Source organism: Protobothrops mucrosquamatus, unplaced genomic scaffold (assembly GCF_001527695.2).
Source record: "Protobothrops mucrosquamatus isolate PMUCROS unplaced genomic scaffold, P.Mucros_1.0 scaffold1151, whole genome shotgun sequence".
Taxonomy (NCBI): Eukaryota; Metazoa; Chordata; class Lepidosauria; order Squamata; family Viperidae; genus Protobothrops; species Protobothrops mucrosquamatus.
Window position 1 is genome coordinate 222,371 of NW_015387366.1, and position 19,610 is coordinate 241,980.

The 19,610-nt window shown below is 39.1% G+C and overlaps 1 protein-coding gene across 1 annotated transcript in view; it reads right to left on the bottom strand.

Annotated features, from left to right (window-relative positions):
• JAK2 (Janus kinase 2) overlaps window positions 1-19,610 on the bottom strand; it is a 75,676-nt gene that overhangs the window by 9,573 nt on the left and 46,493 nt on the right. The window contains exons 8-18 of the mRNA XM_015820620.1: window positions 18,972-19,129; window positions 16,692-16,803; window positions 15,272-15,458; window positions 11,809-11,936; window positions 10,898-11,032; window positions 9,018-9,105; window positions 6,222-6,349; window positions 4,521-4,659; window positions 2,697-2,848; window positions 988-1,138; window positions 663-799 (exon numbers count right to left, since the gene is read on the bottom strand). Of these exons, the coding sequence (XP_015676106.1) occupies window positions 663-799; window positions 988-1,138; window positions 2,697-2,848; window positions 4,521-4,659; window positions 6,222-6,349; window positions 9,018-9,105; window positions 10,898-11,032; window positions 11,809-11,936; window positions 15,272-15,458; window positions 16,692-16,803; window positions 18,972-19,129 (1,515 nt within the window). The remainder of the gene's footprint in view (window positions 1-662; window positions 800-987; window positions 1,139-2,696; window positions 2,849-4,520; window positions 4,660-6,221; window positions 6,350-9,017; window positions 9,106-10,897; window positions 11,033-11,808; window positions 11,937-15,271; window positions 15,459-16,691; window positions 16,804-18,971; window positions 19,130-19,610) is intronic.

The window sequence follows — 19,610 nt, forward strand, 5'->3', positions numbered from 1 at the left end:
GGAGCCAGCATTGTCTGAAGATATTTCTGTGGTCATGTGGCCAGTATGACTATAGGCCAGTGGTGCCAGAGGCGGCACTCAGAGCCCTCTCTGTGGGCACGCGTGCCCAGTCCTAGGCCTTCAGCTGGGTTTTATAAAACCTTTTCGCTTTAGGCCTCTGCCGCCATGTGCAAAAAAAAAAAAAAGGTTCAATCAGTCAATTTCAACTTCTTGCAGGGGAAAAAAAAATCTCTCGCAAAGTTGGAATTGATTGATTGAACTTTTTAGTCCCACTCAGTCTGCCGTTACCACTGCAGCCACGCCTACCCAATTGGCCACACCCACCCAATGGCCACACCCACCCGGCACCCGACAATGCATAAGTGGGTTTTGGGTTGCAGTTTGGGCACTTGGTCTCTAAAAGGTTCGCCATCACTGCTATAGGCCGAGATGCATGGAACACTGTTACTTTCCCACCAAAGTCTTGACAACCTGGGTCTTTCCAGCTGCCAAGTTCAGTGTCTTTAACCGCTGAGCCACTGCGCCCCCATGTTCACGAAAATACATATGCAATATGAATTATACTGATTTATGGACACCTAACGTGACCTTCCAATTTATGTAGTGCATAATTCTGAAAAAAAAATGGCATATCCTTGCAGTAAGATATATCAGCTTCTTACCTTGCCAAGTTGCTGCAAGAATTTGAGGTGTCTCTCTTCAAAGTAAGTTGGGTCCCGTCCTTCAAAAGCTTCAGAAAATCCAAGAGCACCAATTCTCATATTTGGTAACATATCGTTTTCTGTCAATAATTCATAATCTTGAAAAAGAAAAAAAAATCCCCAGTTATTTCAGTAGGTAATACAGATTTTACATATATTACCTTACTGTAATACTTACAACAAATACTTATCTAAACTTGGCGTCCCTACATTCAGGTTCCAGAGAGAAGCTGAAATTCCAAGAGAATCCAAGAGAATGGAGAACTCTTTCCCCCATTTAACCTACCTGGCGTAAATAAACTGTTCAGATCCCGTATAACTGCTCTGAAAGAAGGCCGGAAATCTGCTTCATATTCCATACAATTGTTTATCAGATTTGCCAGTTCTGTCCAATTGGGAGCAGGAAGCTGATGCCTGTCTTCATAAAATTGTAGTTTCTAGACATCGAGACATTATAAGGATTATTAATATAATTTTAGACTAATTTTAAGATGCTTTCTATAGCAAGAGAGACAATTGGTCACATTTCTTAGCACGCAACAAGTACATGACAAAAGTTGTAACCTGGATCTTACACTCAAAATTCAATTTAAAAGGAGAGTAGGATCTTGTTGTGATTGCTAATTTCACACCAATTATGTCTATTTAAACTTCTTTCAACAAGATTGTAAAACAAAAGCTTTTACTCCCAATGTTCTGTTATACATTTCCCCCAAATCCTTTTTTCTCAAAAAGCCAATAATTTCAAATAAATAAAAACTCACAAATCTGCATAATGGGTGAATCATCATAAATTAACAAATTAAAAGATGCTTCATAGAGCATTTATTGGCAGAGTTGGGATGTTTTCCCTGAATCAGTGATATCATAAATGAACTGCTTAAGCCAGACATGTCAAACACAAGGCCCAGGGGCCGGATGCGGCCCGCGAAGTGGTTTCATGTGGCCCACGAAGCCATCCTGGAAACAGTGAGGGAACGGCCCCCGCTGCCTTAGCTCTGGCCCAGGCCAGCTGGGAGCCAATGTATAATTTTGTGGTGGCCATCTTGGCACTTGCCCCAGTGGACCATGCCTTGGCACTTGCCCCGTCCCAGGTCCCACCCCCTTCTGCCAGAGACCCTCAGATCTGTCCCACTCCTGCCCAGCCCCCCCATAGGCACCCTTGATGCGAATGATGTAGAACTGGGCACGCCCACCCAGTAGGCCACACCCACTCCATCCACGCCCACCCAGTAGGCTGCACCCATTCTGGCCACACCCACCTGCCCCCCCCAGGGCAACCGCAATGCTGATGTGGCCCTCAGTGAAATTGAGTTTGACACCCCTGGCTTAAGCCTTTTGAAATTCCAGACAAGACCTAGGAGCTCCCCCATTTTCTTTTCCTGAACAGAAATTCACCTTAATATTATTTAATAAGTCACACTGAATGTTCTTAATATTGTTTTCAGCCTTAAGTGATAACAAAAAGCTATAACAAAAAGCTAAGACAAGTACAACTTAATTGAATGGAGAGCCACAGGAAAATCCACGGACTGAAGGCTGGACTGAAATTTAAGAAAAGGCCAGATGGAAAGCAAACCCTTCCGTACTGTTACCAAGAAAACAATAAAGGTGCAAGGTACAGAGTTTAACCCAAGGAGGCTTACTTAAAATGAAGCGCAATGTCCTTAATACTTCGCCTACTTAAGGCAATCGAACCCCATTCCATAAAATGAGGAAGCATTTGGTAAGTTCAACAAAATAAAGCGACAAAGAGGAATGGGAGGGAACCAACCTTTTCAGCAAAATCCTGAGGCTGGGCTATAGCTTATGTCTGGCAGACTAGAAAGGCGAGCATGGAAATCATACCTGCCAGTATGTCAAAAACTATTTTCTAGACGTTAATGAAAGAGGGAGCCCCAGGAAGAAACTGCACTCAAATGTGAGAGCAAGTGGTGTGCGTTAGCATCTAGCAATTTTCACTGTAGAGGGACAGAGATGCTCAACATGACTTACCCTTTGAGAATCCAGTGCATTGAGAGGTTTGTCTCCTCCACTGCAGATTTCCCACAGAGTTGTCCCAAAACACCACTTGTCTGCCGCCTGACTCAACTGCTTAGGGTTTTCAATGCATTCTGGGGCCACCCATGGAATCCTCTCCAGAAGAACTGACAATGAAAAAAAAAAGAGAGTGAACTTTTACTGGAAAGGAATTATAAATTTTAGACTAAAGATACCTGGAACGTTTTAGTTGCTTTACAATTTTATAAGCTCTTGAAGGGAAGTTAATAAAAGTTAGTAATGCGTTCTAAGTCCCGCCTTGGACATGAAGCTGCCTGAGTAAGCTTGGGCCAGTCACTTTCTCTCAGCCCCAGGAAGGAGACAATGGCAAACCACGTCTGAAAAGCCTTGCCAACTTTGGGTAAGAATGACATGATTGTTGTATGAATGCTAAGTTTATGCACTGATTTCTTTGCTATAAAATACACTTGCTTGTATGTATTAGACACTACTAGTTACAAAGCCAGAGTAGCTATGTAATTCTACTGGATTTGTACCAAGAAATTATGAGCATTCTGACCCTGCAGAAAGTAATTGCAATATACTGCAAAATCAGAATCAGAATAGAGCTGAAAGGGATCTTGGAGATCTTCTAGTCCAACTCCCTGCTCACGCAGGAGACCCCATACTATTTCAGACAAGTGACTGCCCAGTCTCTTCTTAAAAACCTCCAGTGATGAAGCACCTACAACTTCTGATGGCAAGCTGTTCCACTGGTTAATTGTCCTCCCTGTTAGGAAGTTTCTCCTTAGTTCTAGGTTGCTTCTCTCCTTGATTAGTTTCCATCCATTGTTTCTTGTCCTGCCTTCAGGTGCTTTGGAGAATAGCTTGACTCCCTCTTCTTTTTGTGACAACCTCTCAAATACTGGAATACTGCTGTCATGTCACCCCTAATCCTTCTTTTCTCTAAACTAGCCAAACCGAAATCCTGCAACTGTTCTTCATATGTTTTAGTCTCCAGGCCTTTAATCATCTTAGTTGCTCTTCTTTGCACTTTTTCCAAAGTCTCGACATCTTTTTTGTAATGTGGCGACCAAAACTGGATGCAGCATTCCAGGTGTGGTCTTACTAAGGCTTTATAAAGCGGTACTAATACTTCACATGATTTTGATTCTATGTCTCTGTTTATACAATCAAGGATTGTATTAGCATTTTTGGCTCATATTTATCTTCATGTACTAGTATTTCAAGTTCACCCTGTTTGTTCCCTAAACTTTGAGCATTCGTGTGTAGGCATTTAAGTCCTTTATGGATCTTGGGTATGTTTCTTATATCTCCTACTTTGTATCTGGATTTTCCATCCTTTCCATCACTCTCTACTTCACTGTGATTTCCCTTTTTTTTTTCTTCTTTCTCTTTACTAACTCTTTATATAGTTATCTAGTGGTTTTTGCTTGGAATCAGGTTCTAAAGGTCTTGAAGATTGCCCCCCTCCCCCCAACAATGTTAGTTTAAAGTTCTTCTAATAAGATGAGTCAGTCGTTTTCCGAATTCTTTGAGGTTACATTTATGATATTTTTATACTTTTTAAAGCATCATTGCAGTATGCAATATCATCTCATAAGAAACATATTTTTTTACAAATGCATGCTATTTTAGATAGCATAATATATTATCATATGGTGATAAAAAATATGTCCCACAATTGTGGAAAGATCATCCTGGAAAGACAAAGGAAAACAGGAATTCCCTGGAATAAAATAATCAATGAAATTGCAGAAAGAAAGCCAGGCACTGACATTTTCATAATGTGCTCAAATAGGGGAGTCAGAGACTTACTGTCTTTTGGCAAAACTGTAATGCTGATACCAGGATCGCTAAGTTTGATAAAAGGAAGGTTCCCAGACTTCCTATCTTCCTCTCTGATAAGCAAGATATTTTTTGCACATACATTCCCATGTACCAGGTTTTTATCCTCCTGAAAAAGATGCATGTGAAGATTTGATTATTCTACTAAATATAATGTAGCGGTGTGCATTTAACTAACTGTTCAAAGTCAAGCTGACTGTGTTTACTTCAAAAATACTATTTTAAAAATATTAAGCAGAAAGAGATTATAAAACTGTAATATAGTGTACTGTCCTTCCCTAATTCTAATTCAGAGATATGCCGCTGTTTTAGGCTTGCTGGTCACATATGGCACTACACAGTATTTGGAATCTTGAGATAGTATGTGTGATAAAAAAAGGAAGTTAAAACTATTTCTAACTTCTTCAATTTATCTATCCTCTTTTAATATATATATTAATGGCCCAACAACTGCAAAACTCCTATTCTGAGAGTGTCAAACCTCTGGACATTCAGTCCAGACAGCTCCCAACCATTAAAGCAGAGCTCTCCAAACCTTTAAGACTTGTACAATTCCCGGAATTCCTTAGCCAGCCATATTTGGAGATCTCTAGTCCATACTTTAGGAACACAGTGATTTTAGAACAGCCTTTCTCCATTGACTATAACAGTGGTTCTCAACCTTTTTAATGCCGCGACCCCCAACAGTTCGTAAGTCGAGGACTAAACCGGTCGTAAGTCGAGGACTAAACCGGTCGTAAGTCGAGGACTAAACCGGTCGTAAGTCGAGGACTTTCCCTGCCCGGGAGCGCCGCGCATACGTGGTTCCGCCCCCTGGCAAGCGGCAGAGAAGGAGCAGGACGACCGCCAGCTGGCCCAGCCCAAGGGAGGTAAGGCACCAGCCGGAAAAGGGGAAAAAAATGGCGGACAGCCTTGCTTGGCGACCCCCGTGAAATGGTCGATCGACCCCAAATGGGGTCGCGACCCATAGGTTGAGAACTGCTGGACTATAATATCAGTACAGAAATCAGAGAACAAGGCATTCTGTAGGTGGTTCCTGAACCCTGCCAAAATGGGAACTGCGTCATTTAATTTAGCAGAGAGCTTGGAAGGTATTTAGGAGACAAGTGATTGCACTCTGTGTTGCACTTCCTGATTTAATATGCACTACATCTAAAAAAGCTGTGATTTATTTTGAATTCTCAATTGGCCCCTTCTTGCTATAGGCTACAAGAAAGATTTCAATTCAAGCTTTTATATAGTGCATTTATGCAGTGTGCCGATGTGAAAATCCTTCACTTGGACATAGTAGAAATATTCAGTGGTGTGTAAAGGTTAAAAAACAGGGGAACAGAAAATATGACCATAAAGATCATAGCTTGGTGAAGTTGGCCCAATATACAATTTGCCCTAAAACAAACTAATGCATAGTTTCCAAAAGAGAAATTACCGCCATTTTCCAATCACTGGTAGGCCTGCATAACTCCAATATCTCATCCTAGAAAAAGCAGTTTCCTGCATGTTTGTTAGCAATAGATTATGAAAAAATACACATTTAGATTATAAATAACTAAATAATATCTCAACTATGAAAAGTTTATGAAAATGGCTAATTATAACCTAAAGCCTGAAGTACCCTGAATAAACTTAAAAGAATTTTTACCGATACCAAAAAAATTAAAACGAACTTACCAGAAAATGCATTGCCATTGCTAGTTGTTTTGCAACTTCTAATTTCCACAATATATTTATAGAAGTTTTATTTTTCTTCAAATAAGTATCCAATGATCCAAATTTTACATACTCCTGGACCAGAATATCTGACAAGAAATATATAATAATTTTTAACACAATGGAATTCAAACAGTAGCTTTTAATTACCACACTGGTTAATTTTCTTATGTACTACAGTATACACTGTAAAGCAGTTAACTAAATCTCTTACTCCTTAAGACCAGGGGTGTCAAACTGCCGGCCCGCGGGCCGGATGCATCATAGAGAAACCACGCCCACCCCATTGCCGGCAATGGCAAAAAAGTTGCGATACTTTGCGACACGTCACATGACGTTGCGAGTTTGACACCCCTGCCTTAGAATAATTAATGCTAAATAGTTCTTGGAAATAGAACAGAGATTATAAAACTGCTTTCATATTCTTACCATAAAATGCCAAGATATGGAACACAACTTCTTCTAGATAGCCAGACAAAATAATTACACGCAGGAGCATTATTAAATACATGTATAGATAGTCCTCAACTTAGAATTTCCATTGCTAAGCAAGGTGGTTCTTAAGTGAGTTATGCCTGATTTTACAACCTTTTTGCACCATTGTTAAGCAAATCACTGCAGTTGTTAAATAAATCAAGCAGTTATTAAGTGAACAGGCTTATCTATTTACTTTGCTTGTTGAAAGCTGGCTGGGAAGATCGCAAATAGCTATCATATGACCCCAGGATGCTGCAACCATCATAAATATTTGTCGGTTGCCAAGCACCCAAATTTTAATCACATGAACGTGGGGATGCTGCAACAGTTGTAAATGTAAGGACCAGTCATAAGCCACTTTTTTCAATGCCATTGTAACTTTGAACAGTTGCTAAATGAATGGTTGCAAGTTGAGAACTACCTGGACTTAATATGACTGTATGCTATGGAATACATAAAGCACAGTATTTCATTAATTTCTCAAAGTCTATCATGTCTCTGAAAAGTTGGGGACAGTATTAATAACAACACAAGCTGATGTCAAATGTGTGCAAGATTACATTCAGGTAAGCACTAATTACTTTTTCATCGGTTTAGGATAATAAACAAATCTTTTCTAGTACTTTGCCAGCTAAACCACCTGAATTACAGCAAAATAACCTCATCTCTATCTATTTACTACACATTACTGGAAGATGTGATTTTCCTTTTGCTGACTCACAGAGCTAAGCAGAAATTTTTTCCCACAATACCAAATACAAAGAGGCAGATGCAAAAAGTGTTTGATCAAGCATTCTAGATAAGCAAAGGTGAATTACAACTTCAGACCAATTTAGCCACAAGCTTCTACTTGCTTTATCACATCTTAAAATGATAAATGAATGTGTTCACTGACAAGATCCCGCCAGAATTTCCCAGATTTTGACTTGGCATAATTTCACTAAGCTGGTATTAGCTCAAGGTTCTCCAACATACAGGCAGCACAAGACTCTTTATTCCATACTCAACAGAAACAATCACAACAGGTGTCTGAGTTCTGCCATCCTCTTAATGTTCACTGTGGGTCAATTTTTGGTGCTTCTTTCTACCCTTCCTACAATTTAATGAACTCTTTGCCCAATACCCCCTTGCCTTGAAGGCAGGTGGTTCTTCAGATAACTGACATTCTACCCTTGAAAATTCTGACTGGTGGGACACACAGTTTTATTATCTTCTGATAAGTCCCAGGAGCAGTCCATTTCAAGATTTCAGTCTAAGGAACAAAATAATCAAAATATCCAGATCTGCCCTGATTTTCATACGGGTATAAAACTTTAGCCATGAAATATTGCATTTCAAAGTTGTTTTGATGGATAAGAAGATGATTAAGAGATTTTAATAATGGGCCGTCATGTGGATATGATGCAAAGTTATTATCTTAGACGGTTCAATTTTTTTAATGAAGAAAAACATGAATGTCAACCTGAAGCAAAAAAGACATTAAAAAGCGCTTAATCCAAAATAACTTTCACACACATATACACACTTTCAAAACACATAATAGTCATTATATTAGAATTCATTGTTTTCTGGTATAATGAGGACCACTAATTTAAAAAGTTTTAAAAGATTGGGCAACTAAAGGGAGAAGCTATCAAAGTCTACTGATCACAGATTGTATTCTTTGAAACCCAGCTGCTACCAGTATAGAGGTGGTCGGTTACCAACTTACACTTGTGATCGTCTTGAAAGATTCTAGTTGGTTCTGTTACTAAAGTAAGTGAACTGTTGATCTGACCCAGAAGGATTCTTACATACTAATACAGGGGTGTCAAACTCGCAATGTCAAGTGACGTGTTGCGACATATCACAACTTTTTTTCCATTGCTGGCAATGGGGTGGGCGCGGTTTCGCCATGATGCATCTGGCCTGTGGGCCGGCAGTTTGACACCCCTGTACTAATAGAAAAGAACATTTGCAGCTCAGCTTGGTTGTTTTCTTGCAGATGTTTCATTACCAAATTAGATAACATCATCAATGCTAGCACTGAGATATTACCTACTTTAGTAATGAAATAACTACAAGAAAGCAATCAAGCTCAGAGAGCACCAAAGACGTCACAGGATTTTTCTGTTTTCAAGAAAAGACATAATTGTTTTACACAAATGTGAGTGTAAAACCTTCACTACTTCATGTTTTTACCCTTGTTCGTTATTCAAATACTGTATCTCTACTATAGAAAGACTTCTGGAAAAAAAAACTCTAATCAGAGAGTACAAACCATTAACTGGATTTACTTACTTTCTTCTCCACAGACACAAACTCCATAATTTAATACTAAATGTTTGTAAGAAAGCTGACTCATCATGCTTGCTGCTTCAAAGAAAGACTACAAGAAAAAGATAACAATCAGAAAGTGAGTCAAAGTAAAAACTGGTTGGAATTAATCCAGTTATATTGTGACACCCCTTTGTTCCCTGTCTTCTGCTACTTCTACTTGTTGCACAATTAATTCTGCAGGACTGGTCTCAGTTTTTTTTTTTAAGAATTCATTTGCTACCGTGAATACGTATTTTAATAATAGACGTAATGGACTGTGTCAATGGGCTTGGGAAATGATGCTACCCAGGAAACAACCACACAAGAGAGGTAGAAACCTCCAGTGGCTTAATAGTCAGAGAAAGTAGCCACCCTAACGGTTCAAGTGGAAGTGGGAAGTTTGTACTTTCAGACTTGCAAAATTCTGTTAATTAAAATAGAATTAGTTCATACTGTTGTATTTTCTGTCTGATTTCACCTGGGAGGACTGACAACAGTGTTGATTTACTGGCAAGAGGTAAATCTGTGATGAGCATCTGAATGCTCTTCATATTGGGTCATAATAGATGACAATATTTGATATGTAGAAATAAAATTCAACAAAACAAAGATGGGAACAATTAACAAATGAGTCATTAGGAAATTGCTTTTGAAATCCAAGGTACAGAATTTTTTTTATAGTCAGAGACAAAACTTCATAGAGAACTTTTATCAGTTGTATCATATTATCAAATTCAACAAATTCACTTTCAGAAGGCATGGGAAAAGGTGATAAAGTTTGTTTACCTCCTAACTCAGTGGTTCTCAACCTGTGGGTCGGGACCCCATTTGGGGTCGATCGACCATTTCATGGGGGTCGCCAAGCAAGGCTGTCCGCCATTTTTTTCCCTTTTCCGGCGGGTGCCTTACCTCCCTTGGGCTGGGCCAACTGGTGGCCTGCTCCGTCTCTGCTGCTTGCCAGCTACGCCTCGGCCAGCGCAGGGGGCGGAACCACGCATGCGCGGCGCTCCCGGGCAGGGAAAGTCCTCGACTTACGACCGGTTGGGTAGTCCTCGACTTACGACTGGTTTAGTCCTCAACTTACGACCGGTTTAGTCCTCGACTTACGACCGGTTGGGGTCACGGCATTAAAAAGGTTGAGAACCACTGTCCTAACTGTTGATGGTGTAGAATCATCTTAATTCTTAATTAGTATAGACATTTAATCAGTATCTCTTAAAATTTTTCATGGAATATTCAACTTCATAATATCAGAATTTATCAGAACTCCTAGCCAGCAATAAACAACAAACCAGTCTGCATTACCATGAGAAAGACTGGAAGGAGAAGTCTACAATTTTATTCTTCTGAAATCGTGAGATTAATTTATTAAAGTACATACATTAAAGTATATTTATTTAGAGTAGATGCAATATTTTAGTACAATCTCTAAGCCAATCTCAATTCTGTATTGAAAAGCTGAAATTCCGCAACTTCAGTATTTTAGGAAAATGGAAGTGTACTATTTTGTATAAATTGTTTTGTTTAAACCATTCGTGGGAGAATAAGAAAGAAGAAAAGCTGTCACTCAGATAAATTTTTGTCTCTTGGATATTCAAATAATTTTTTGTGTCTTGGATATTCAAAATCCTTCTGTATATCTAAAATGTAACTTTGCACACTTTTCAACAAAGGAAAATTCATCAGAAATGGCTATCAACAGATAACTTTGACTTGCATCTTCGTTGTTCCTTTCAGTTGTGATGCTTTTTAATGTTTTTATTGTTTCATTCTGTATTATTTCAAATCATTATATATCCAGTAATTAAAAAGTAGGGTCTTTTAATTAATATTAATAGGATTTTTAAAATTAATAAACAAACCTCGGAATAGTGTCTGTGCGTTTTATCCAGAACTTTCAGCAAGACTTCAGTCTGATACAATTTACCATAGTCTCCTACTTCTTTCCTTACTCCTTTGAAAATTTTAGTGAAGGTGCCCTGCCCAAGGCTTTCATTCTACCCAAAAAACAGAAACAAAACCCCCAAAATTTGAGATTAAAGGAAAAGGTTAATCAAGTGACATGAAAAACAATAAAACATGTAAAAAGTAAAAAAAAAACACCATTGATAAAATAAGGCTGCTTTGAAGCAGGGGTCCCCAACCCCCTAGGCCGCGGCCCTACTAGGCCCTGAGCTGTTCAGAACCAGACCGCAGAAGTGGTGGGTGAGTGTGCTTGCGCATACACACACAACCCTACTTGCATGAGCAGTGGGCGAGCACATGTGCGGCCCATTTGCATGAGTGGGGGTGCATGTGCCTGCCACTCGCACAAATTGAAGCTGCGCGTGTGGGCTTGCCCACTGCTTGTGCAGAACCATCCCCTCTCCCCCCCTCCAGTCCACAAAGTCGGAAAGGTTGGGGAACTCTGCTTTGGAGCACAGAGATGTTTTTAGACACCAAATTAAACAGCCTCATTTTTTAATACTAAAGAACTATAAACTGAGGGTGGGAAGAGCTGTAACAATAACAGCTTAAGAGCTCATCTTTATCTTAATAAAAGCACAAATCTATCTTAAAAAGAAAATGATAACACATCTATCTCAATGAATGTACTTACATAGAAAAAGAAATTCAATTTTCAATGAATAATGAAGGGAAATCTTACATCTTAATATTTATATGCTTTTATTATTATAAATATCCAGCTTTTGGTAAATGCATATAGCCTAATCACATTTAAATTAATTGAACTTAATTTCAAGGTGTTGATAAATTAGTGTATGAATCTTACAAAGATAAGATCTTCATTCCGAATTTTGTGAAAAACCATCTGATTGACATTATTATGTCTCTGCAAGGTAGGCGATGTTGGCATATCAGAGTCTCCATTGCTCCTGAAGACAAGAAGGTTGGACTTATCTGGAAGAAGTCAAAAAGAGTGCCCTCAGCCATGAAGCTTCCTATGTAAATTTTGATTAATAAAACTAGGTAATTGTGGGGTCCTCATTGCAACTCTCAACCTAATTTCCCCTCCCTGTTGTGTGATCAAAAATGGGGAAAGAAGAAGCCATAGAATTAAGTATCTCGTTACACTTTATCTTCTAACCATTTCTGAGCAAAATAGGAATGGTGCAGCATTAAAGGAAAATTGCATGAACATGTAAGATATATCCATCCTGTATCACATGTTGCACTCTCAAGTTTCAAATAACTTGAGTTTGTGATCATGTAGGATATTTATTTGGATTGGTCAGGACACTGTTATCATACTTCTTTTAATTCAAATAATACAGGCAGTCCTCAACTTATGACCACAATGGAGCCCAGAATTTATGTTGCTAAGTGAGAAATTTCTTAAGTGAGTTTTGCCCAATTTTATGACTTTTCTTGCTACATTTGTTAAATGAATGACTGTAGTTGTTAAATTAGTAACACGGCCGTTAAGTGAATCTGGCTTCCTCGTTGACTTTGCTGGTCAGGAGGTCACAAAATGTGATAACATGACCCCAGAACACTGCAATGGTCATAAATATGTCAAGCATCTCAGTGTAAATCACATGACCATGGGGATGCTCCAATGGTCGTAAGTGTGAAAAATGGTCATAAGTCACTATTTTCATTGCTGTTTTAACTTTGAACAGTTACTAAAAGAACTGCTGTAAGTTGAGAACTACATGTACTGCAGCTCCACTTCCAACTACAAAATACACATAGCATTTGCTTTCATTTTCTCTTACAGAAAAGACATCTGCCACTCTTGTCATAGCCACAGTACAAATCATAAGGCACATAGAAGAGCAGCTTAAATTAGGAAGTCCGGCTACTAAAATTACTTTACTAGCTCTTTATTTTTTCTCAATCTTCTGCCCGGACCACAATTCTTGTGTAGCACAGAAACCACACAGAATCCTGGTAAAGAGGATTCAAGGAAAATCTGTCTCCTTTCCTGAAAGAGCCACAAAGGAAGCACAAATTCTAATGCCAGCTGCTATATCTGTGCTAGCTGGGACTGGTTCCAGAGTCAAACTACAGTACACACGTCAACATTTTCAAAGCGTCCAGAGCACAGCAGCTCCAAAGCTAAGTTTGTAAAACAGTGTACAGAATGAGCTATTTGTTAAATCCAAACAGATTTTGGAATCCTCTAGTGAAGGATGGGACGATTTAAACATTTCCTATATCAGTGGTGGCAAACCTGTGACACGGGTGCCAGAGGCGGCACTCGGAGCCCTCTCTGTGGTCACACGTGCCATTGTCCCAGCCTTGCCTCCCCCCGCGACCCCTTCCTCTCCAGCAGCCCCTCTGAAGGAGAGTCACCCCCGAGCGTGGCCCACACGGAGCAGCGCAGCCAAAGACATGGCAGCCAGGCAGCGTAGACAAGACTCTGCCCTCACACCCCCATCATGCAGTTGATGCTGCAGGACGCGGGCAGAGGGTGTGGCCGCCATAGTGCTGCTGGGCTGCCTGGGCGATCTGCGGTGGACCCTGGAGGCGGTGAGTGGTCCTGTGGGCAGGCGGGGCGGGGGGTGGGGGGGCAGAGCGGGAGTGGGCAGGGTGTGGACAGATTTTGGGCACTCGGTCTCTAAAAGGTTCGCCATCACTGTCCTATATTTTTAGGGTTAGCAACTTACATTCTTCTTTCATTACTTTCCTCTTTATCCTAATCCCAATATATCACAAATACACAAATATATGTAAACAAATATCACTTGTGCCATGTATCCTGGACAATGAGTGGAGCATATAAGTTTTATTGCAAGAATGTGGAACTTAACCTGGACTGAGAATGAAATCATTCCTAAATCTCAGAAGATCCAATTATATCAGTCAGCGGGGGAGGTGGCAGCAAAATGGAGCTTCAGTATTTTGAACAGCATCCTGACTGTTGTCTAAACTCAAGAATTGTTTACAGAAAAAGAAAAACTTTGATTCTTGGCTAATCTTTTAGGGGGGAACTTACAGAAAGGATTCAAGGTGGCTAAATATATTGAATTGCAATTTTGACAGGTTGACAACTGACCCCTGAATGAAAGAACTGTTATAAAATACTGTTTTTACTAATGCCTTGACAATTGGAAATACAGTAGATTATAAAAACTATATATAAAGATAAGAACTATATGAAATTGGGCTGTTTGGATTTTGAGTTTTGGCTGGTTTGACAAGGCTAATTTTAGAGACTATGGCACTGATGAAGGATTATTTGAAAGGAGGAGATAACATGGATATGGCATAGTTATCAAAAAATGACAGAAAACTACATTTAATACTTACTCCTGAAGGACCTAGCCTAGAATATCAAAGACCTCAAGAAGCAACTTTTCAAGACAAGACAAATACTTTGCAGGAGGAAATGTATGTAATGCTATGACAGATGCAAATGACAATAGCTTTAAACCACGAGATCAAACACCAAGCCCTGAAGGCCCATCTATTCCGTGCGGCCGGCCTGGCGTAGTTTGATTATGTTTTAGTGGGGGTTTTGTATGGGGTATTTTTAGAGCAGGCCTGTTATTTAATTTGATTTTAGAACAGAAACTTGCGTATATTTATCGTGGTTTTTATTATCACCTGTTCACCGCCCTGAGTCCCGTAAGGGAGTAGGGCGGTATATAAATTCAATAAATAATAATAATAATAATAATAAACACAACTTTGATGACATAAATGAGTACATTTATAATCTAAACTCACAATCAAAAAACACTCAGAAAATGATGGTAAAGAATGAACAAACAAATCAGATAACAGAATATAAATGAGAAGAAAATGACTTAATCAGTGAAGCTACAAATGAAGAGAATTATAACTTAATACAAACAGGAAAAAACCTACAAGACTTGGACTAACAACAAAAATGGAAAAGATACTTTATTCATTAGAACGTCAAACTAAACCTGAGGATAAGAAAGCATCCTTCTGCACGCCAAAATATTCTCTGCAGTGAAGGAGAAAGACAGCAACTGCTCCTTGCCCCTCCTTCCTCTTATCTATCCTAATCTTATCTCATCTCATCTATCTAGTCTTATCTGTTAATCCTAATGTCCGTCTGTCTGTCTGTCTGTCTGCCTAATCTGAAGAATGTGCCTATGAATGTGTGTATACATATGCCTATATGAGAACCACGTTGTTAGAACTGCTCTTTTATTGTTTAACGTAGGCCTTTGTATTTTTCTCAAATGACAGTTATTTCTCTAGTTCAGTTAGGCCACACAATAATATCATCCTCAACAAATAAAATTCGAATTGCTTACCTTTTGGCTTTGGAGGGCAGCATCTGATAAACTGGAAAATCATATTATCCGATCGGACAGTTTCTGTACGGTAACAATTCAACAGATCCACAAGGTTGGTAAAACTTTTTCTAGTTCCAGTGAGATTATATTCTCCATTTTCATTTTTTGTTATCAAGCAGTGTTTATAATCAATTATGCTGTCTTGCTGCAAAATTTAAGGACAATTTAAAAATGCTTTAATTCAACAAACCTTTATTTGTAATTGTGTAAATTTAATCANAATTTAATCAAATGTCATGCATAATTCTAATTTGGCAATCATGACTAGGAATATGTCCTGTAGCCATATTGGGTGGGGAAGTGAAGTAAAAAAATAACCAGAAGAACAGAAAAGAACAGTTTTTATGACAAAGGAATGGCTGGGTAGGACATGGTTCATTCTAGTTCATTACTGGTTTCTTGTAGCTTTCTAACTTTCGCTCATCACATAAATCCATTACAAACAATGAAATAAGTTGATGGAGGAACAAAATTATGTTTTAATTTTACTCTGAATATACAGCTATCATGGCATTAATACTTAAAGATGCAAAAGTGTAAAATCTGGTCGATTTTATCTGCTCTATAAATGCCATCTAATGTAGCCTAGTTTTGTTTTAATTCTACAACAAAGCTTTTTGGAACAAAGGACTGACACAGGTCAACACTTCAGCTTTGTTTAATGCAAAGGAACTGAACTGTACTACTAAGAGTTCCTTTAGCATATAAAAATAAACTTGTATAGCAAACATTTTGATTTTTTTTATAAAGCAAGCTCTGAACTTGGATCATCTTAATTGCTTTGTACTCTGCTTAAAAATATCACAATAGCAATAGACACAAAAATTGGCAACTTATGAGGCTAAATATATGAGAACATCAGCAGCACGTTCTTCAAAATTTATCATAACTTCTAAATTGCAGTACTTATGAATATACTTTTTTTAGCAAATGAAGAAACCTATCACTTCTTGATAAGTTATTCTTGAGTAACAAATATTCGGCTTTTGAAGGAAGAACTGATAATCTTTGTAAACCATTTCAGAAGTTCCTCTGAGAAGTTCCTGAGACTTCCTGTATCTCTTTTAAACTACTGTTCTATTGGCAAATTCACACAAATGGATATAAACCACAACCAAACTCTGAAAATTTAAATATTATTTGGCACTTGAATTAACAGAGAGTGTAAATGGGAAAATTAATAAAATATTGATCCAATTTGTGGCCAATTTTCATAAATACATGCTAATCATGTTATTCTGAAAACAAAAGGTGATATTTTTTTCTTAAGAGTCAAGAAAAACAATAGATAAAAAAATATATATCCAAAATAAAAGGAACTGAAATCTCCTCTTAACCGTAGTCAAAGCAGTTGGAAATCTGGATCCTTAATACTAACCTGCACAGCAAAGGTAAGAAAGTATTTATTAAACTCTTTTGGACTGCAACGAAGAACATAATAGCCAGTTTGATTGCCAGCTTTTTTCAGTTTACTGATTGCAAAGTCCATGCTATTTAAAAAAAAATAGGAGGAAAAACAAGTATTAAAAAGAGCTGACATTTCTGAATTACAGAATATATTGGGATACAGCAGATTTTTCACAAAAAGAATCTGTCAGTGAAATGGCAATTCCTCTTCTCTCTTGATCTAAGACTACTCTTTCCACATTATTTTCAGTAAATAAAAAACTGCTAAAACCAGTTCCCATTTCCTTGACCTGTTCTCTCATCAGCAGAATGCTACCAAATAAAATTTACAACTAGTCCTCAAGTTACCATGGCAATTGGGACCTGAATATCCAGCACTAAGCAACGTGGTTATAAAGTGTAATGTCACATTAACTCATTGCTTAACAACAGCAATCCAGCTGCACTCCCATGGCCCTGTGGGACCCATGTGAAGCTCAAAAACATTTCAAGAAGGTTACAAATGATTTGGATAAAGGGCAGGTGCAGCCTTGGGAACATGGTTTAGCATAGCCAGCAGCTGCCATACAAAAGGCCAGACCAGGCATGTCTCAGCAGCAGCTGCAGGAAGAAGGTGGTGAAGGTTAGCTATGGACGGCACAATTGGCAAGGCCAGCGAATGCAGCCTGACAAGGGTGGCAGGGCCAGCAAGGGCAGGGTGGCAAGGCCAACAGGCTGGTCAAAAGGGCAGAGATGGGAGGCAGTTGGAAGGAATTAAGCATCCCTGCGGTTTTAAGTGCGGTCAGGCTGCCAAGTGCCCAAATTCTGATCACGTTATTGTGGGGGTGCTTCAATCGCAATTGCTTTGGGGACCATGCCATAACCTTGAACCGTTGCTGAATGAATGGTTGTACTTTGAGGACTATCTTTAATTGAATAGGACAAAATAGGATGGATGCAACAGAGATTAAAATAATTAAATATATTTTAAAATAAAACGGGACATCAGAAGAGGTTTGAAGAAGTTTGGCAGACTATAAATAAAGGACACAATTCAGAGAATTATTTGTGCTCCAGTTAAGCCAAAAAAGAAATTATGTCATTCTAGATAATGTGATTTCCTAAAGATGGGACACCAATATCTGACTTTCTCTGAGGGACATTGTTACAGTGAACTTTTTACTATGCAACTTTCACTTGATTTTCTAATTCACCAGTACCTTAACTGAAACATGTTAATATATTGAATTGCTCAGAACCGGGACATATTATATGGAATCACATACATTTCTACCAGTGGTGGGATTCAGCCGGTTCGCACCACTTCGGCAGAACCGGTAGTTAATTTTTTGTTGCCCAGGCCCAGAATGGACTTCCGGAAGGGGCATCCACACAGAGAACCGGTTGTTCACATATTTGAATCCCACCACTGATTTCTACTCAGAAATATTTTTTCCTCATCTTTATGAAAGGAAGGGGAAGAAGTAGTCTGTACCAAGAGTAATTTCTTTTGTTAGCAATTTTCCATATTTTCAAACAATCATTCAAATAACTGGTGTGTGTGCATAGATAAAAACATAATGAGGTATAACTTTGCTTTTTAACTTCCTCTTATTGCTAGAAGTAATAACAAAAGCAAGAACAAAGCTATTTTAATCTGCTTCCTCAGGCAGAAAGAAGCTTCTTCCTCAATATGGTCCATGTTGCATCTATAGCCCTGGAGGCAAGTTGTGTGTACAAATGAGCAGGGCTAATGTACCAATGATTCCTGTGTTCCCAAATGCCTAACCTAGCATCTGATGTGCCTCTAGTTCAGGGGTGGCGAACCTATGGCACGGGTGCCAGAGGCGGCACTTGGAGCCCTCTCTGTGGGCACCCGTGCTGTTGCCCCAGCCTTGCCTCCCCCGCGACCACCCCCTCACCAGCAGCCCCCCTGGAGGAGAGTCGCCCTCGAGTGTGGCCCACGCGGAACAGTGCAGCCAAGGACATGGCAGCCAGGCAGTGTAGACAAGATTCTGCCCTCACGCCCCATCATGCACAGTTGATGCTGCGGGGCATGGGCAGAGGGCGTGGCTGCCATGGCACTGCTGGGCTGCCTGGGTGATCTGCGGCGGGCCCTGGAGGCGGTGAGTGGCCCTGCGGGCAGGGCAAGGGATGGAGCGGGGCCGGGGCCAGTTTTTGGGGACTCGGTCTCTAAAAGGTTTGCCATCACTGCTCTAGTTCAAAAGATTATCCACTCCCAAAATAAATGTCAGAGTAAAGTACTACTTACGAAATTGGCCCATGGCAATTGCTCTGGATATTTTCAAGAACTGAAGGAGGTGCCACTTCTTTACAAAGGTAATGATGAGCATCCGCTGTTAATCTATAATATCCATCAATTAATGATACAAAAGAAAGCGCATCTTTTAATGAATGAAATTCAGCTTCCTGTAAAAGACAAGGAAAAAATGTGGTATAGAATGTAAAGTAATAAAACACAAATTACAAAAAAAGCATACAATGCTATGGGCTGAGATGAATAAGCATGAGTTTTCTATCTTAACATTATGTTTTTGAATAATGCTATTTAATTTATTTGTTTACTTTATTCAAATGCTGCCCATTCTTGAAGACAGAGCAGCATACTTTACTTCCAAATAGTTAATACTCTGTGTTAGGTAGGCATTTATAAACTATTTTCCTTTTATTTTTTTTCTGTATTTCTTGTATTTTATCTTTTGTAGAAATTCAACAGTATGTTTGTGTGTGTATATATGTGTAAATAGAAAGGGTTAAATTATCTGGCATGCAAGCTTCTGTCTCCTGCCAATTTAAGCTAAGTAAAGAATTATCCAGAGCAAAACTTTAGCTCAACATATTGATACATCTGTACCAGCGGTCCCCAAATTTTATGGCTTGACGGCCTGGC